We start from the raw sequence: 20,316 nt of genomic DNA, 5'->3' as shown, positions 1-20,316 counted from the left end.
ATAAAATCTGAAAGCAACAGGTTTGGGCCTTCAGGTGCTGTGAGGGCAGGTGGCTGGGAGAAGTACAGAGGAGAAAACTGGTGGATGAGGCTGGTTGGAGTCTGATGTCAAAGGCCTAAGTGTTCTGATAAGGAGGACAGGACAAAAGCCATTGGGGGTTGGTTTTCACAAACGCAACAGACACAGCATTACGAAGGACAGAGTGGGGTCAACAATAGGCTGGAGGACTGATTAGGAGACTACCCCAGAAGTCAGGGCCAGTGGTGTTTGGTCTGGAACTGTGGCCATGGCAGTGAAGTTGGAGAGGAGATGGGAAATAAGTATTTTGGTGGCAGCATTGCCCCCAGGCCTCTCCTCACCTCTCACCTGTTTTATCCAGGGTTTTCCTCATCTTCTCCATCTTGCTTTTCTTTCCAAGATGTTCCTCAGCTTAACTCTGATGTTCCCATATAGGATGCAGTGACCAGCCTTTGTTTTGGCCGCTATGGGCGGGAGGACAACACCCTTGTCATGACTACTCGAGGTGAGAAGACTCAGTTCTGTCAAGGACATTGGCATTGGCATTGGAATGAAGGGGACAGGCTGGAGAAAGAGGAGAGAAGGAGGTGAAACACAAACAGACCCAAATATGGAAAGATGGGCCTGCAGACACATCCTGTCAGGGTCTGAGTTGCCATTCAGACAGCTTATTAGTACTTGGATGCTGCTGCCCAGAGGCCAGGCTTAGGTCGGGTCGTGTCTCCACAGCAAGTATTGTAGTACCTGCCACAGTGCTAGGAATGTCTCAGTACTCCACAAGGAGCTGCTGGGTGAATTAATGGTAGAACACTATTGAGACATATTGCGTTCCTTCCAGAAACTGAGTCTTGTCAGAAAGACAGACCTGTATAGAAATGGCTCTCTATTAAGTTGATTGTTTGGGGCAGAGAGAATGGGAATGTTGAATAGAACTGGGGAGGACAGATCGGTTTCTGTCTGTTCACTTCCTTAGGTGGTGGCCTGATAATTAAGATCCTGAAGCGCACAGCAGTGTTTGTGGAGAGCACAGGCGAGGTGGGTCCCCCACCAGCCCAAGCCACAAAACTTAATGTGCCCCGAAAGACTCGGCTCTACGTGGATCAGACACTGAGAGAACGGGAGGCTGGCACTGGTAAGACTCCCCCTCTTTCTCCTCCTCCATTGTTCCCAACAGCAAAAAGTGGGTGGATGGTTCTCAGGTACCCTAGGCAATCAGGGGGACCTCTGCCAACCCAACAAGTCTCATACCTCTACAAGTCAGGGACAGCATGGGAGGTGCACCTACCTACATATCATCATTGCTCAAGGGATAGGTGCCTTTAAAAGTTGGAGGGGCAGCGGTCACTTCTAGCTGCAAGTATTTTCAGAGTAGAAACTAATGAAGATTTTCTGCTTGTTCAACTTTCCCTTTTCATTCATTCATTACAGGATCATGCCAAGCCTTGTGCCAGGTTCCTTAAAGTAGGCTAGTCCTACATAGGAGACTTCATGTTGTATGACAGGAATAGGAGTTTCTGTGTGCTGTTGACACACATAAGGCAATAAGGAATATTTGCCTGGGAAACAATAAAACCTTTAGAGAGAGGTGACATTGACTTAATGCCAAAAGATAATTACAAGTCCACCAGACAGTGGGGAGGGAAAGGCAATTTAGGCAGAGTCTGGGATAGAAGCTCAGGGCCCTAACCTGGATTTAAGACAGCATCTGCCATGTAGCTGTAAGGCCAGGAGGCCGAGTGGCCACGGGTAGCTGGGGAGGCAGGTTGGAGCCAGTTCCCAAAGGGCCAGGAATGCAAAACTACATTCAAATGTGTGTTTAGGGCATGGGGAACTGGCAAAGAGGTCAAGTAAAAAAGAGCAGTAACTCTTCCTGCTAAGTTTTTTAAAGGGATCTTGGTCTCAGTTTGAAGGACAAATTGGAGGACAGAGAAAAGAGCAGGCTTTTATAACCTAGAACATGTAAGTGATAATGTAGCAGAAACATAAGTAGGGAGTTCTGAAAGGTAACCAGATGTGAAGTATTTAAAAATCACAATCTTTTGTATATACCAATAATATCCAATTGGCAAACATAATGGAAAAAGTTTCCATTTAAAATAAATCCCTAGAAACAATGTAACAAGAAAATGTACAAAGCCTAATAAAGAAAATTATAAAACTGTCTTCAAAAACATGAGAGGCCACCTGAATGGACAGACTCACCAAATCTCAGGGTGGGAAGACACACTGGTAAAATTGTCAATCCTTCTAGAATTAATCTAGAAATAGCAGAGTTACAGAAAAAATTCCCATGGGGTTCATTTTAAGGACTTGATCAGTTGATTCTAAGAGTAAATCTGAGAACTTTGGGAGGATAAAAATGAAGGAACTTACCCTATAAGATTGCAAATTAACTACAAAACTGTAGGAGTTGATGGTGCTGATGTGGAAGGAGACAAAAGTCATTTAGGAACATCCTGGAAGTTCAGAAAAGGCCTTGTATGTGTGGCAAGTCAGTATGTGTTAAAGATGTCATTTCAGATTAGTGAGGAAAGGCACAACTGTACAAACACCATGATTAGAGTCAGGTACAGCGCATACACAAAATCCCAGCTACTCTGGAGGCCAAGGTGGGAGGATTGCTTGAGCCCAGGAGTTAGAGGCCAGCCTGGACAGCATATAGAGACTCTGTTTCTTAAAAAAACAAAGTACAATTAGAATAACTTGCTTCTAAGGGAATTATATGAATCACAAAAGTTAATTATGGTTAGGTTAAAAATAAATTGGGGCTGGGGTTGTGGCTCAGTAGTAGAGTGCTTGCCTCACTTGTGAGAGGCACTGGGCTCGAGTCTCAACACCAGGTATAAATAAATGAATAAAATAAAGGTCCATCAACAACTAAAAAAAAAAAAAAGTTTAAAATAAATAAATTGTGGACTGGGGATGTGGCTCAAGTGGTAGCACACTCGCCTGGCATGCGTGAGGCACTGCATTCGATCCTCAACACCGCATAAAGATAAAATAAAGATATTGTGTCAACCTAAAACTAAAAAATAAATAAATGAATAAATAAGTAAATTGTAAAACTACTAGAGGAAAAAGGAAAGATAAATAAGTGGGATAACATAAAGATGCAAAACTGGGGCTGGGGATGTGGCTCAAGCGGTAGCGCGCTCGCCTGGCATGCGTGCGGCCCGGGTTTGATCCTCAGCACCACATACAAAGATGTGTATCCACCGAAAAAAAAACTAAAAATAAATATTAAAATTCTCTCTCTCTCTCTCAAAAAATAAATAAATAAATAAATAAAATAAAATAAAGATGTAAAACTTCCAAATGGCAAAAGGCACCTCACACAAAATAGAAAAGCAAAAACAGACCAAGATATTGGGTCTGGACAGAGGAGAACTGGCAGGAGCAGGGACGGGGGACTCTGGGGGCAAGCTGAGGAAGAGTTAGTTACCTGCTCTTACCAAAGGGTTAGGGTGAGGGGTAAATCAAGGTGGCCTGGGGGACAGTGATGCAGTAACTGGGGGAGGATAGTGAGGCTGGCTTCCACAGTGTTGAACTTGAGGTGTTATAGGACACCCAGGGAGAGATGACCATGGGGCAGTTAAGCAGCTGCAGGCCTAGATGCCCAGATGCTGTTGGAGACAACACACAATGTGGAGGGACATGGGAATAACAAGGTCCCAGTTCATAGGGGCCAGCAGCTGTTGCACTTTGGGATGGTCAGAGCCAAGACAGGCCCTGGGTTGTCCAGGGGACAAAGAAATGTAAGAGAATGAGCCAAGGCCCAGAATCCAGGAAACACTAGACTTTAGAGCTGAACAGAAGGAGACTAAGATGTGCAGACAGCAAGGTGGTGGGAGAACCAATGGAGAGGAATTAGAGCATAGTCCACAGCTGGGTCACCAAAAGGCTAGGCTTGGCCTCAGTCCTTCCTGTCCCACATTCCCAGCCTCTGCAGGTCCTGCCCACTGCATCTATCTCACACCCTCCCCACAGCAGCCTCCCTCCAGCCTCAGCCTTCATATTCTCTTCACAGCCATGCACCGGAGCTTCCAGACAGACCTCTACCTGCTGCGCCTCCGGGCAGCCCGCGCCTACGTGCAGGCCCTTGAGTCCAGCCTGAGCCCCGTGTCGGCCACAGCCTGGGAACCGCTCAAGCTGCATGCTGTGGTGAGCACCCAGGTGTGGGCGTATCAGGGCCAGAGGGCAGAGGTCAGGAGGGCCACACAATTAAGCCCCCAGAGCCAATGCCATGGAGTAAACCCCAGGCTCCCTTTCTCCCTCCATATCCTCCTGGGAGAGCTGCCTTCACCGTCTTGCTTCTTGTACTGCCCTCTTCTGTGGCTGGCCACAGAAGGAGACTTCCTCTTCAGCCCCCTGGTTCTGTGTTGTGCTCCTAGACATGGGACAGGGAGCACAGAGTGTCACCTTGGAACATTTCTTCCTAGGAGCCTCAAGGGATCTAATGGCATAGAGTAGAATACTGTTTGCTTCAGTAGCCATAGGACCGCCTGGTACAGAGAAGGGCCAGCCTGGTCTGGCCATAGGCAGTATGCCTGGGCGTGAGGGAGGAGAAGCCTACACATGCCCAAATTTGAGTGACCACGAGGCTACAGCCAGCTCTCAGTTGGTCCCTATGTGTATTGTCTGCTCTACCCAGGTTTCTAATCACTTAGTTCCTAAAGAGAGTGGATAGATATAGAGGAGGAAGGGGTGACAGAGGAACTCAGGGTGCGAGGGAGAAAATCTCATCTACCAGGACAAGGGTGGGAGGTAGAACAGGCCTGGGGAGCGGGCAGGAGGGAGCTGGGCCATGAGCCTGGCTGGCTTTGCCTCCACCTTGCTAGGTGGTCTCATCGAGGCCCTCTCCTCTCCAGGCCTCTGCTGCCCCGTCTATCTTCTGTGCATTTTGATGAAGGCAGATAGATAAAGCACTAGAGCAGTTGTTGGGATAACTTGAGGACACTGATGAAGAAGCAGACAGGGCCAGGCTCCTGGATTCAGTGCCCAAAGCCCTCAGTCCTGAGGGCCTTTTCCACCCATCCCCACAGGTCCAGGGCCTGGGGCCCACCTTCAAGCTCACGCTTCATCTGCAGAACACCTCAACAGTCCGCCCTGTGACAGGGCTGCTGATCTGCTTCCTGTACAACGAGGCACTCTATGCCCTGCCTCGGGCCTTCTTCAAGGTACTAGATCTCCCCTTAGCCCCGCCCACAACCCGCCCTGAGTCATGGGATACAATAGGTTAGGGCAGGGTCTTGATTAGATGCTCACCAGTCCGCAGTAGGCTAGTAGGTGGCCAACAGACCAACTTAGCCAGACACCAGGTGGGCATCTGGAAGGAGCACCAGGCCTTGCCTTTGCCACCTTTTTCCCAGTCTAACAGGCCCAGGAGCCATACGGAAGGTGGTAGGGAATAGCAGAGCCTGAGTCCTACCTACCTGTCCAACATTATTGGTGGCCAAGAAGCCCCAGCCTGCTTCCCAGCTGCTCCTGCTACCAAAAGGGATCCTCTCTACTCCAGAGAGTGTCATCACAGAGCAAAGGGTCTGCTTTTCCCCCACAGCCCAGGTTAGAAGGAGAAGAAACTTAAAACTCTGGAATGTAGAAGAAACAGCCCTGGCCTTGGTAGGAATCTAGGTTTAACCACAGACCCATCATGTGACCCTGGAGCATTGGCTTCCCAGCACTGCACCATGGCCTGGCCCACCCTGAGAAATCCTGAGACACAGCTGATGGCAGGCACAAGCACATTTTGTGATCTGCCAACTAGTAGCTGGGCATCCTCTGTCTCCAAACCTAGGTCCCCTTGCTGGTGCCAGGGCTCAGCTACCCTCTGGAGACCTTTGTGGAGAGTCTCAGTAACAAGGGCATCTCAGACATCATCAAGGTAAACCATCCACTGGTACTTCTTGGAAGGTGGGACCTTGGGGAGGTCAGTAAGGGTAAGTATGGACAAGGCCCTCAGGGGCTGCAGGGTGGAGCTATGGTAACTGCACAGTTGAGGCCTCCCCCCTCCCTATCCCTTCAGCAGAGCCCTAGTGGCCTGTCATTAAGGTCAGTGCAGACAAGCAGGCTTGGCCTTTGCAGGGAACAGAGAGCAGGGGTCCAGGTGTATGCCCCAACTCCATGGCACCTCCTCCATAGGTACTGGTGCTCCGGGAAGGCCAGAGTGCACCCCTGCTGAGTGCCTACATCAACATGCCTGTGAGTGAGGGGCTGGAAGCCGCCTGAGCCCTGGGCCAGTGTTCAGGCCCCTGCCGAATGGAGTCAGCAAGATCCATCAGCCACTTTCACTGAGCTGGGTGGGTTGGGCCACTCCCCATGCAGCAGTGTGCTGGGGCGCCAGCTTCCCACTCCTCTCCTGAGCATCCCCTGCTCACCACTCCTGCCATGGGGCTATAGCAGCAGCTAGTGAGTATAAGAAGGCCTGGCTCCTTTCTCAGAACATGCCCTGGTATTGTTCCAGAGGCAGCTTCTGCTGCCCACTGCCTCCCAGTACTTCCCAGAAACCTCACCCAGTCCCAAGGAAGAGTTCTGAGCTGTCGAGATGAAAAGAGGACACTGACTCTTTTTCTTTTCCACTTCCCTCTGGCACCCCACTCACCTCCCGCTGCAGGCCAAGGCCAGAATTGGATGAGAGCCTGGCCTGATAAGTCAGAGGCTTTTCTTGGGTGAGACTGAGCCCCCTGTCAGCCTGGGGTTCCACTTTCTGTTCAGCAACCCACCGAAGGAATGCCATCTCCCCATAGGGCACCTTTACAAAGGCCTGGACCCTGCCACCACCTCAGGGCTCCAAGGCCCCACCAGCAGGTTGCCAGAGGAAGAAGTGGCGCAGGAGGGCAGAGGGTGCCCATGTGCACTCCCAGAGACCACACAGCATCTGCTCCTGACCTGGATGCTCATGCTCAAAAAGAGCATCTGTGGAAAGAAAAGTGGAATTAGGTAGAGCAGAGGCAGGCAGTACCAGAAGAGGCATTTCTGGGATTAGGGGAAGGGCTGGGGAGACAGAAGCCCTAAAGTGCCCATCAGACTGCCCTTCTGTGCCTGGGAGTCCAAATCAGCCCTGAGGGTGGAAAGTTCACTGGGCAGCAGCCAGAGCAAGAGAATTGGCTGGCACAGAGGTGAGGCTGGAGTTTAAGCAAAGGCTCAGTTTAGACCTAAATGCTCAAAACCCTCAAGCCCCTCATGCCTGCTGAGTCCCTGGGAAGTCTTGCCAGTGCTCCTCACAGGCCACAGGAGTCACCTGGGAGCCAGCAGCCTTGCTCTTGGGAACCTACATCTTTCCCCATCTGACCAGGTGTGGCCTGATGTGTGGCACACGGCTCAGGCTTGCAGGAAGTAACGAGATTCCTCTGTGTTTCCGGTCTCCCCTCATGTAAAATGAGGCAGTTTCTGAACTGTTTTTAGCTCTGACACCCCATGGGCTTTGCACCCCCTCTGGCAGAAAGGAGGAGTTGGCCCAGAAAAGTGATACTGGACAGGAACAACTGCACAGCTTTTGCCCTCAAGACCAAGGTCTCTACCAGGCATGGTGGCCCACACCTGTAATCCCAGCAACTTGGGAGGCTGAGGCAGGAAGATCACAAGTTCAAGGCCAGCCTTAGCAACTTGGTGAGACTTTGTCTCAAAATGATAAAGGGCTGGGGATGTGACACAGTTTATGCACCCTGGGTTCAATCCCTAGTACCCCCCCCCCCAAAAAAAAAAGAGAAGACCAAGGGCTTCAAACTGGTTGCCACTGTCTGCCTCTCTGCCCAAGACACAGGGTGGACCCCAGCCCTTCCAAGGAATGCATCTGGAGCCAGGTTAAGAGGCCACCGGTTTGGGCCAAAGAAAGAGCCTTCCCCCTTCTCCCCACTGCCCAGCAGACCACCTGGGTCAGGATGGTGAAGGGTTTCTACATCAAGCCAGCCCAGGCACAGTGGAAATAGCAGAGGTAAAGAAATGAAAAGATATGGAACGGAGGGTGTCACTGTCACTCTAGTCTCAACCTGCAGAACCTGGAGATGGAAGGGCCTGTCCAAGGGGGTAATGAGCCCATCATTGGAGTTATGTGCACAGGGTGTGGGCTGTCATGGGGCAAAGTCATGTATTAGCCAGAAGACCGTATAGTCCCTTTTACCCAGGTCATACTGTGAACTGCACTACAAACTGTGTGAACTCAAAACAAAAACATCTGATCTGTTTTTCTTTTCATATCTGTTCATTATGATGAAAGGAAAGACCTATGTTTGGCACCTGATGTGAGTTTTATAATACTATCCTATTAAATATGTGGGGAGCTGGGGATGTGGCTCAGTGGTAGAGCACTTGCCTAACATGTGTAATGCCCTGGGTTCGATTCTCAGCATGGCATATAAATAAATAAAGGTTTAAAAAAGAGAGAGAGAGAAATATATGGAACAGGGGGCTGGGTTGTAGCTCAGTGACAGAGACTTGCCTAGCACGTGTGTGGCACTGGGTTCAATCCTCTGTACCATATAAAAATAAGTAAATAAAATAAAGGTATTTATCTAAAAATAATTTAAAATTTGCCTAAAAAACAATTTAAAAAAGAAAAAAGAAATATATGGAACCAAGTACTATGGCCCATGCCTGTATGACTCAGGAAACTATGGCAGAATGACAAATTCAAGGCCTGCCTGGGCTACTCAGTCCTGTCTCAAAAAAAAAAAAAGACTAGGAATGCAGCTCAATGGTAGGGCCCTTGCCTAAAGTGTGTGAGGCACTGAGTTCAATCCCTAGTACTGCAAAAAAAGAAAACAAAACAAACTTTATATATATAGGCAGGGGATATAGCTCAAGTGGTAGCGCGCCTGCCTGGCATGCGCGAGGCACTGGGTTCGATCTTCAACACAACATAAAAATAAAGATATTGTGTCCACCTAAAACTAAAAAATAAATATTTAAAAAATATATATATATACATACATACATACACACACACACACATATATATGTGTGTGTGTGTGTAAATATATAAAGTCTACCATCTGGACAAGTGCACATAAAGCAACATAAAGCAAGAAACAGTGTATGGTCCCCAGTGCACACACTAGCAAGGGCTCCAGGAAATTGTGTACATTAGGCAAAGTTTATGTCTTCTTTCTTAATATTTATTTTAAAACATGTCTCCACTTAGTAATATGGAATTAGGCAGTTTATAACAAGAAAATAGCCTCTCATTCTCTTGAACTGCCCCCAGCAACAATCACTTCAATTTTATATATATATAAAATTGTTGATAGACCTTTATTTTATTTGTGTATGGTGCCGAGAATCAAACCCAGTACTTCACATAGGCCAGGCAAGTGAGCCCCAACTTCAATTATTTTTGAAATATGCTTATACTATTCTTGATTGATTTATCAATCTCAGATACTACCTGTTGACTCCCCATTGTAGCAGATGAGTATTTAGCTCTCGAGACAGCACCCCTCCTTCATCTCTAGTTTTTAGGCAAATCAATACTCGCTATCAAGATTGCCATTTATATTACCATGTGAAAATTATTCACTGCAAAGCCAAAAATTGGGCTAATACCCCAGCACTGGGAAAAAAATTAGGGGCTATAAATAAATCACCTTTTTTGAAACTTTTTTTATTTTTCATAGGATTAGTAGTTGCCCTTTTTTCTTTTTAATTTGCTTAGCTTTCTAATATACCAATTGCTAATTCTTCTCCAGCCAGTCTGATGATTCCTCTTTCTTCTGTACTCTTCCTTCCCAGAGGACTGTTTGCTCTCCAGGAGAATTCACTTTGCCCCTCTCCAGGGCTAGATTCCTGACTCCAGGGGTCCATGTCTTCTTTCTTAGTTCACCCTCATTTGGTGGAATGTATCCATGGGCACCTTCTTTAAAAAGTCACTGGAGTTAAAAATTATAAGTCAATGCCTGTCTAAACATTTCTTTCTTTAATGCACATGTGATCATAGAATCCTCGGTTGGAGGTCACCTTCCTACAGGCAGTGCTCCTGTATTCTAGCTTCCATGCCATTCTCCTCCTAGTTGTCTTTTCCTCCGAGATTCTGAATGTCATGACATACCTCATCCTGTCCTTGTTGTTTGTTTTGCCACTGAGCGGAGACAGATGTGCATCTTTTGTTCCAGGAAATTGTATTACTGCTGTACCATGGGTGATTTCCTCCCCTTGATTTCTCTGTTCTCTCTGGAATGACAGTTAAGCCCAGCATCTGATAAATGATCATCCCAGAGAGGACAAGATTGAGCCTGAATTTCTTCTCTATTCTCAGATTATCGTTTTGTTTTCTGAGAGCTTTGTTGACTTCTCTGAATTTTTCAAAATGTTTGTTGCCTTAATTCTCAATTCTTTGTTCTCCATTTAGTCCTGACTGTGGCTTCCCCCCACCACCACCACCCAGTGCTGGGGATTGAACTCAGGACCTCATGCATGCTAGGTAACTGAGCCACACCCAGCCCACAACCTTGGTATCTTTTCAAAGATGAATTTTCTTTTCTTTCTCTGAAATTATCTATAGTATTTTATCAGCATTTCCCGAGTTTCAGTTTTTTGGGGGTTTCTCTTGAGCTCACATGCTCAATATAATCTACAAATAAACCACCCTCTCCTTCCTCATGCCAGAATCAGCAAGGGAAAATGCCTGTTTCCAAGCTGGGTAGGAAGGTATAGGAAAACCTCCTCTGAGAATTTGGTAGTGGGATGCAACCTGTGGCCTTGAGCATGCTAGGCAAGTGCTCTACCTCTGAGTTACACTCCCAGCCCACTCCTGAATTTTTTAACCCCAAACTAGCCCCTGAAAAAGAGTTTACAACCTGGATTGACAATACTTGGGTTGTACTAAGAATACTAACTAAAAATTTAAAGTGGTGTAGGACTGGTCATCTGGCAACTAACAAACACATTTCTTCTCTGGAGGAATTTATGTTTAACCAAACCTCAGAACAAATCCCATTGATAAAATTCCAAAAAATAGGGCTGTGGCTGTGGCTCAGTGGTAGAGGGCTTGCCTAGCATGTGTGAGGCCCTGGGTTCGATCCTCAGCACCACATAAAAATAAATAAAAATAAAGGCATTGTGTCCATCTACAACTAAATATAAAAAAAATCCAAGAAATAGGAACTTATAGTCAAAAGAAATTGTAAGGGCATGAGATATAATTGACCAAGAACCAGCATAAGCAATAGCCAGAGAAACCCGCCAAGACTTAAGGTATAGGGATATAAAGTGTTTTATTTATTTTTTTCTTTTTGTCTTTGTTTTCAATGCACTTAAAAGAAAAAAAAACCCTAAACTTGGAACAGAAAGCAAGAGAATATATAAAATGATCAAGGTGATTTGAAAAAGAACCAAGTAGAACTTCAAAAAATGAAAAATTATTCCATATGTAAAACTCAGTGGATGAATTGTTAAAACCACTTTATGGAAAAAAAATAACAGCCAGGTGCAGTTGTGCAAGGTTGTAGTCCCAGCTATTCTAGAAAATGAAGCCAGAGAAAGATCACTTAATCTCCTGGACAACATAATCAGGCCTTGTCTCTTAAACAACAAAAAAAATCAATAGACTGATTTAGCAGCTGAAGGCAGACTTACCTGTAAGACAGTTCTGTAGAGATTCTCCAGGATGTCCAGAAAAAAGGAAGGAAAATATTAGTTATTAAGAAATCAGAAGGATGGAGTAGGGAGGTCTGATAAGAGTTCCAATAGGGACAGAAAATATCTGAAGATGTAATGACTGAGAAGGTTGTGGAACTGATGAATGACCAATTCATAGAATTAGAAAACCCAACAACTCTTTTTTTTTTTTTTAATTTTTTTGGTATCGGGGATTGGACTCAGGGTCATTAGACCACTGAGCCACATCCCCAGCCCTATTTTGTTTTTATTTTTTTTTTATTTAGACAGGGTCTCACGGAGTTGCTTAGCGCCTCACTGTTGCTGAGGCTGGCTTTGAAATCGCAGTCATCCTGCCTCAGCCTCCCAAGCTGCTGGGATTACAAGCATGCTCCACCAGGCCCGGCTAACAACTCTCATTTGGACAAATGAAAAAATTAACACATGGGCACATCACAGTAAAACCTCAGAAGACAAAAAAAAAAAAAAACAATTGGAGCCAATTGTGGTGGCTCAGGAGGCTGAGTTAGGAAGATCACAGGTTCAAAGCCAGCCTCAGCAAAAGTGAGGTGCTGCGCAATGCAGTGAGACCCTGTCTCTAAATAAAAAACAAAATAAGGCTGGGGATGTGGCTAGGTGGTTAGTGCCCCTGAGTTCAATCCCCAGTAAAAAGCAATTGGAGCCAGGCACAACCCTTATCTGTTATCCCAGCCACTGGGGAGGCTGAGGCAGGAAGATCACAAATTCAAGGCCAGCACTTCGAGACCCTGTCTCAAATGAATTTTTAAAAAGGGCCAGAGAGGGGCTGGGGATGTGACTCAAGTGGTAGTGCGCTCGCCTGGCATGCGTGCGGCCTGGGTTCGATCCTCAGCACCACATACAAACAAAGATGATGTGTCTGCCGAAAACTAAATAAATAAATAAATAATTTAAAAAATAAATAAAAAGGGCCATAGATATGACTCAGAGGTGGAGCACACCTGGGTTCAATCCCCAGTACTTAAAAAAAAAGAAAGAAAGAAATTCTTCAAAGGAATAACAATAACCAAAAAATAGATAACTTATTTAACAACAACAATGGAGACTAAGAGACAACAGAATAATATCTAAAATATATTGGAATAACTATTAATGTAGATTTTTATTGCAGCAAAAAAACTTTAAAAAGTACTACAAAAGGTATAATCCAGGGCTGGGGATATAGCTCAGTTGGTAGAGTGCTTGCCTTGCGTGCATAAGGCCCTGGGTTCAGTTCCCAGCACACACACACACACACACACAAAGGTATGTATAATCCTAGCGACTTGAGAGGTGGATGCAGCAGGACTGTGAGTTCAAAACCAGCCTCAGCATCTTAGTGAGGCACTGTCTCTAGATAAAATATAAACAAGGGTTGGGGAGGACTGGGGTTGTGGCTCAGTGGTAGAGCATTTGCTTAGCACTTGTGAGGCACTGAGTTTGATCCTCAGCACCACATAAAAATAAAGAAAAAATAAATGCAACAAAAAATACATCTTTGTGAGAAAAAGTATAAGTTTATTTTAAACATCCAATGAAGCGATACACCATATTCACAAACTGGAAAATTCAATTTTATATAGCCGCCAGTTTTCCCCAAACTGATCTATACAGTTAGTGGAGTTCCGTTCATGATCTCAAAGGGGTATTTACTGGTTTAACTTGACAATCTGATTCTAAGCTTTCTAAGGGAGGACAAGGGCTCTTGGTGGATGACTCCCAGAGGACACAAGGGTAGATAAAATGGCCAGTGGAATAAAATACAAAAATTAGTCATGGCATTCAGAAGATCACTATGCAACAAGGAAAGAGGGCGTCCCACAGCTACATGCAACAGTTTAGATACATCTCAGAAACATAATATTGAGAGAAAGGCAAGTCATGTAAAATTCAAAAACATGTAACTAAAAAGCCAAGCAAGGAATGATCAAGACATCAAGACAGGACCCTGTGTCCACCCCCCACCCCCCAGGAAGGGGACTAAGAAGGAAATGGTGATTTTTTTTTTTTTCTCTGACAGGTGTGTGGCGTACTATATAAATATGCTCTTGCATTTCCTCACTATTAAGTAAAACCATGAAAACCAGATATTCTGGAGGGTGAGGAATGAGATGCAGAGGAGGAAAGGCAGATCTGCCAATGTTTTAAGTTCAGCACAGAATGCCAGGCACACCAGGCTCCTAAACCCTTTTACAAAGTAGCAACAGAACATGCCTCCTGAGAAAAGCAATGACCACTGTGGGCACAGGCAGAGGCTGTCAGGCAGTGGACTCTTCTGGGGGTCCAGGGAGGACCTGCCGTGTCACAGGAGGACCCCAGCATTATCTGTGGACTTTTGGTCCAGCCCTCCTCCCCACCCCCAGTGCTCCAGAGATCAGAGTTTCTCTGTTTTAGTTTCTCCTGCAGATAACCCTACCCCAGCAGGGTAGCATGTGGCTGCAAGGGGTGGATGGGGCTGGCAGGGAGGGCACCTAGCAGCTCCTGATACTGACTTGGCATCGATCTCCACTGTTGGCCCAAAGCCTCACCTCACCTTCCATAGTTCTGGTGAATTCTTGAACCCCACCAGGGCTTTGGGGGCAGTTTGGCTTGCCTCTCCACCCCTTCCTTTGGGAAAATGTAATTTCGATTTCTAGTTCTCTGCATAAGACAGTGAACAAGCCTCCAACCACCCTCCATCTTTCAAAATGTCAGATTCTTTGGTCTACTGCCGTCTGTCTGTTTCCACCTTGTAAACTTATCTTTTTTTTTATTTCTTTACTATCATCTTAGTGATACTCTGGCAGTAAACATTGATTAGCTTGTGTGTTGAAGCTGCTGCATTAACAAGCAGCTCCCAAGAGGCCACAGAGCAGCACAGGCCTATGCCTTCAGGTCACCCTTCATGGGCAGTAACACCCCAGCTGATTCTTGGCCTAGATTTTTCTCCCACTCACTTCCTTTGGCTGTGCAAGGGTGAAGGCAACAGTACAAAGACCTGGGTTCCCATTCTGCTTCCTCCATTTACTACCCCATTGACTTGTCATGGCAACCAACAGCTTTACACACAGAACAAGAACCCAGCCACTGAGCTACGTCCCAGGTCAGCTAAGAGCTTCCATGAAACTGCTGTTGCAGAAATGGCCTGAAATATTACGTGCTGATCCTGGAAAACATGTTTAGATTCTACCACCCCTACCCCACCAGGGCAAAAGGACACCTAGGCCCCTCAGACACCTAGTTTTTTGGTGATTTTCAGGCATGACAATCAGAGGAACCAGAAACAGCAGCCAGGGTAACAAAGTGAGGGACCAGAAACCCAGTAAAGATGGAGGGAGGTCAAGGACCAGATGGGTACCTTATTAGCCTGGCAGAGAGGCAGCCAAGCAGCCTGGGCAGCCTCTTGCCAGACCCACCTCTGCAACCATCTGCCCAAAGAGGGAGAGATGGAGGGGCCTGAACCCTGGGCAGGGTGTCCAGGCTGGGCAGGAGCAAAGCCAAGGAAGGGGTTGAGGTTACCCACTGCTGACTTTTTAAGGGCCAGAAACGAAGGAATTTTCAGCCCACCTCCTGTTCCCCTCTGCCCACTTCAGTTCTAACTCCCACTGAAGTCAGGAAGCCATGAGTCCCACATCAGCTGCGGTGTGAAAGGTGATCCCATCCCCAGGCAGTGGGGAGGCCAGGAAGGGCCAGAGCCAGACAAGGGCCCAACGGGGCCCCAGAGCTGCCTGCAGGTTGTGGCAGGGGCCCAGGTCATAGGAATGCTGGCCTCGAGCCCATTCCCACGTGGTCTGGCCCCGCAACAGCAGCATCCCATGGAAGAGCAGCCCAGCCCCACACAGCAGCGCACCTGCTACACACGTGTCCATCACGAAGGCCAGGGTGAACTGGGCCAGAGACACTCTGCCTGCAGGGACAAGCAGAAAGAGTCAGGGGCCAAAGTCTGGCCCAGCCCTCCCAAAGCCCAGCTCCGGCCCACCCTCCACCCCTACCCTCCACCACAAAGCAGGCCTCATTTCTCTATTCTGTCCAGCCTGTGCTGGGAACCAGGCAGATGGCCGCTGCCTGCATGTGATGTTTATCCATGCATCACAAAACTTGGTAAACACCATGGGGAGGAGATGGCCTCTTGGCTCTCAGACATCAAACTGATCTTGTCTCAGTTAATTACAGCTGTCATCTGTATCTTAACAGAAAAGAACAACCTTTTACTATCTTGGCCACAGCAAGCAAGAAGTACTTGCTGCATAAAGAACAAGAGAAGCTAGACACAAAAGGTCATGTGTCCTGTAATCTCTGTCTGCAATGTCCTGAACAGGCAAATCCACAGAAACAGAAAGCAGCTTAGTGGTTGTCAAGGATGGGGATGGGGGAAGAGGGGCGGCTGCTTAAGGGGTTCTTTTTAGGGTGAAAATGCTCTGAAATCAGTGACAATGGTGGCACTGTGTTCACTGTGAATACACTAAAAGACACCAAATTGTAAACTGGCTAAAATTATTAATTTTACTTCAATAAAAGAGAGCCTGAAACAGAAGAGATGGAGGGCAAACATACTGAGGGGGCAGGGGAAGCGGGTTTTTTTCTATTTTGATAAATTGGAGAGAACAATTTGTTTGCAGGTTCCAAGGCAGGCAAAGGTGCCATGAGACGGGTAGGTCTGCATTCTGCAAGCTCAGAAAGAAACCCAGGCTGGACAAGCAGATCTGTGAGTAGTGAGGACCTGGGGGTTTCCCAGGACCCCAGGAGTGGCTGGAACTGCCAGAGTATGTGAAGTGAGAAGACAATGTCACCAAGACCCGAGAGTGGGAGGGTCCTTGGGCATCAGATAAAAGAGAACCCAAGCCAGTGCAGCAGTGTGCCTGCAGTCCCAGGTATTTCAGACGCTGAGGAAGGAGGATCACTTGAACCCAAGAATTTGAGACCAGCCTGGACAACATAGAAAGAACCTGTCTCTAAAGAAAAAAGGGGAACCATAAAGGAAGGTAGGAAGGCCCAAGTTGGAGGCACCAACGAGACCAAGGGCAGAAGTTGTCAAGGATGGGGCACTCAACAGTTTTTTAGTCTGAACAGTCTCTTAAAGCAGAAAAGAACTGGAAAAGTCCTGTGGCTTTGTGGCGACAGAGTCTGGGTCTGTGGCAGTATCAGAGGACAGCTGGGGACAGAAGTAAGGTCAAAGCAGTTGGAAGAATAAGGGAAAAGCAGCTATGAGTCTAAGGAAGTCCTTCTGGAAGGTTGCATGTGGACCAAAGAGCACAGAGGACATGTGGAGCAAAAGGTCTGTACAAGGTGAGAAAACCCAAAGGAAGCTAGTGGAGGGAGTGGGGTGCAGGGCAGGGATGGGACACCACCGAGGGGGCTCAGAGAGGTCTCTGAACAGGTAGGGCACCAGGCCTGAGGAGCTAGGGGCAGTCAGACGGGCTTGAAGAGCTGAAGACAGGGCGATTTGGGATGTAGCATCTGATGTCCTGTTCTCTCTGTGATGGCCCTGGGGACAGGAGAGCTGCAGTTGTTGGGAGAGCAGGCATATGAGAAAACAGGATGGCCAGGCACAGGTACAAGCCTGTTGAGGTCAGCAGCCATAGACATGGTAGGGTACCAACCTGCCACAGAGGACCGTGTATCTCTGGCAACTCTCAGAAGCCAGGGCCAGGAAGATACAGAGCAAGGACGCTGCCGTGTTGGCAGGAGACTGGTGAAAACTGAGGGCTCTAGGCTGTGCGTGGGGCAGTGAAGAGGGGATGCAGCAGAGGGAGAGAAAGTGACAGCCAGGAGCCTGCAGGGCCCAGAAGGTCTTGGAGCAGGAGTCACAGAGTGCAAGGGTGAGAGATGGAGCAGAGGAGCGGAATGGAAGGCAAAGAGGGATGACGATGGGTGGCTTTGGAGGTGACACATTTGGCATCCTGACAAGGACTGCAGTTTGGATGTGGGAATAGGAAAAGGAAGTAAAACAAAAGTCAAGAACCTGAGGCCTTTGCAGACCTTCAGATGCTCTTGATGTCAAAGGGCCCAGGGCTGACAGAGAGATGGGGAGCTGAGGCCAAGTACTCAATGACGAGTAGTGAAGAGAGGAGGCTGCAGAGACCACAGGGAGGAGCAACTGGAGCACGGAGTCTCAGTGGAGGCAGGGGGCAACAAGGAGGGTGTAGGAGGGCTGGTCAGGGAGCTGGTATGGGCAGAAGACTCTGACAGTGGACCTCTGGAGGTCCCTGGGGCAGAGCTGGGCTTGGAGTGGATGAGGAGGCACAGCAACTTCTCAGAGTGATCAGGAGATTTCTAACTGCAGAGCAAGGTTACAGAGAATCCTAAAAAGGTCAAGAAGGATTCAGGAGAGAAAGCCCACTACATTCTAGCCAGGAGGGAACAAAGACTGGAAGATCAGGGGTGGGGTGGGGCTTTTATCTTGGTGGTGTCGGAACATGCATGTCATCCAAAACACAGCATCTCAAAAGCCTCCTGCTCCTAGTCTTCCCTCCCACCTCCCAATGACTGGGTTTTCCACTGCCTGGATCTTTCACCCATCGTCATCCCTCTTTGCCTTCCATTCCTCTCCTCTGCCCCATCAAATCAGAGCCATCTCCAACACCAGCATTCAGGGCCCTCCACCCTCCGGTCCTGGCCTACTGTCCCAGCCTTAATTCTCACAATTCTCAAGATGCCTTTGCTCTTCTTGGGGGCCTTTGCTCTTGTAGTTGCTATCACCTGAGTGCCCACCACCCAACCACCCCTATGGGCTCCCACTGCTCTTTCCTCCTCTGCCAACAAGTCCTGCAATCCTTCCTGATTCTCTCAACAGAACTATCCCTTGTCTTGGGGCACTGTTGAGTGCCAGCCTGCCTTTACCCCCATAAATGACAGAAAACCAACAGGAAATCCCACCTCCCACCAAAACGGCCTTTACTTCCTGGCCCAATACCTTCCTGAAGCAAGGCAGAGGCACCCAGGCTCCCCACCTGTGAGCAGCATGAGCCAGGGCAGCAGGAGGAGGGCAGCAGTATGGAGAAGTGAGTGGGCCCGTAGCAGAGCTGACAGGGCAGGGCCCAGCAGCACAGAGACGTGGAGCAGGACACCAGCACCATGCAGCAGCAGGCACAGGAAGGGCCGGTAGTTGCGGAAACCCACGCAGCGGCCCAGCAGACGGCAGTGGTGGTCCCGGCGCAGGATGCAGATGCGGCAGGCAGAGCAATGCCCACTGCGTGGTGGCACCTGGCTCTGGCACTGGTAGCAGTAACTGCAGGGAAGGAACCACAGGGTCAGTGCCCCAGATCATGCCCAGGTCAGCCCTTCCTGGGGAAGCAGAACAGACCCACCCCCCCGCCAAGCCTCAGGTTCCTCTAAGCCTAAGGTTCTTCACAGGTAAATGCAGGCCCACCAAGACTCCCAGACCCCTCCAGTGCTACCACCGCATTGCCAGCTCTGACCTCTCTGCCCTCGTAATACCCAAAAGCATACTTCTCACTTCCTTCACCTTGGTCCATATCACCATGAACTGTCCTCTGGATTACTGCAGTAGCTTCTTGACTGGTCTCCTAGATCCTCCCCTTCTCTTCCCTTCTAGTGTAGACTCACCCCAGCTGCTAGACTCACCCTTTTAAAGCTTAAGTCATGCCCCTCCTCTGCTCAAAACCCTCCAATGGTTCTCGATTTCTCTTCTCCTCAAAAGCAGAGCCTTACATCTCTGTCATCTCTTCCCCTCTCACTGCACTCCAGCCACTCTGGCCTTACTGCTGTGCCTGAAACATGCTAGCCATACAACTACCCCAAAGCCTTTGCATGGTTCTGTTTCCTCTGCCTGAAACACTCTATCCTCAAATTCCTACACAGCTAATTCTTCATTTCCTTCAAGGCTTCACTCAAATGAGATCCACCTTGACAAACTATGTATTTTTTTTAACTTTACTTGTTAATTGTAAATTGTAGCTGTATATATTTAAGGTGTACAAAGTGTTGTTATGACTTCTAATACAATGCAGAATAATTAAATCAGGATAATTGACAAAACCATCACCTCACTTACTTTTTGTAATGAGAACTGCCACTTAAAACTGAAACTTGAACTCCCTTTACCCTGCTCTAATTCTTGTTTCCACATCAGCACCGTCTAACATTTTATATAATTTGCTTACTTATTGTGCCTGTAGTTCATTATCTGCCCCTCCCGCAAGTGATCGATTCCTGGAGGTTGAGAATCTGAAAAGTACCTTCCACCCAGGAGGTGCTCAGTACGTATTTGAGTGAATGAGCAGTACTTATTTTGGTTCTTCCATGCCAGATCTTACAGGAGTTAACAACCCGCCTGCTAAAGTAATCTGGTTCTAACACCCAGGTCGTGGAGCCCCTCCCCTGTCCGAGGCTCCCGTTTCTGCCCCCAGACCCCGCGCCCCACTCACGCCCAGCCCTGGCCCAGACCGCGGCCGGCCAGCATCACGCCCCGGATGCTGGGGTCCGAGCGCAGGAACAGCCCCACGTTGCCCAGCAGGTTAAGCAGCTGGAAGGCGGCCAGCGCCAGCTGCAAGGCCCGAGCCAGGGGTCCTAGCGGGGGCGGCCCGGGACCCAGCACCAGCACGTAGGCCAGCTCCAGGCTCACGACAGCGGCCCACAGCGCCGTGAGCACGAGAGGCAGCCGCGCGGGCGCTCCCTCAGCGCTCCCCGCCGCCCAGGGATGCCCCATGGTCCGGACCCACCGGTCGCGGGATCCCGAGGACCCGGAGCTTCCGT

General features: G+C 48.3%; 2 protein-coding genes across 6 annotated transcripts in view; one reads left to right on the top strand and one right to left on the bottom strand.

Annotated features, from left to right (window-relative positions):
• The window catches only part of Bbs1 (Bardet-Biedl syndrome 1), a 21,852-nt gene extending 9,122 nt beyond the window's left edge, over positions 1-12,730 (top strand). The window contains exons 12-17 of the mRNA XM_027944501.3: positions 454-523; positions 992-1,150; positions 4,046-4,179; positions 5,061-5,195; positions 5,813-5,899; positions 6,157-12,730. Of these exons, the coding sequence (XP_027800302.2) occupies positions 454-523; positions 992-1,150; positions 4,046-4,179; positions 5,061-5,195; positions 5,813-5,899; positions 6,157-6,243 (672 nt within the window). The 3' untranslated portion in view covers positions 6,244-12,730. The remainder of the gene's footprint in view (positions 1-453; positions 524-991; positions 1,151-4,045; positions 4,180-5,060; positions 5,196-5,812; positions 5,900-6,156) is intronic.
• On the bottom strand, positions 10,016-20,316 carry Zdhhc24 (zinc finger DHHC-type containing 24). 5 transcript variants are annotated; one of them, XM_034636884.2, is made up of 5 exons: positions 19,989-20,316; positions 18,552-18,829; positions 15,452-15,508; positions 11,584-11,607; positions 10,016-10,179 (listed from the first exon to the last, which is right to left on the bottom strand). In XM_034636884.2, exons 1-5 carry the CDS (start codon positions 20,267-20,269, stop codon positions 10,016-10,018), a joined length of 804 nt encoding a protein of 267 aa, XP_034492775.2. In that variant the 5' UTR covers positions 20,270-20,316. The 5 variants fall into 5 exon arrangements, with proteins under 5 accessions (XP_034492775.2, XP_027800353.2, XP_027800355.2 ...); XM_027944554.3 differs by having other exon boundaries at positions 10,096-10,179; positions 18,515-18,829; XM_027944552.3 differs by lacking the exon at positions 11,584-11,607.

This window comes from Marmota flaviventris, chromosome 9, assembly GCF_047511675.1.
Source record: "Marmota flaviventris isolate mMarFla1 chromosome 9, mMarFla1.hap1, whole genome shotgun sequence".
In the NCBI taxonomy this organism is placed as follows: domain Eukaryota; kingdom Metazoa; phylum Chordata; class Mammalia; order Rodentia; family Sciuridae; genus Marmota; species Marmota flaviventris.
The sequence above is the reverse complement of the archived record's forward strand: the minus strand, read 5'-3'. Positions and strand labels throughout refer to the sequence as shown.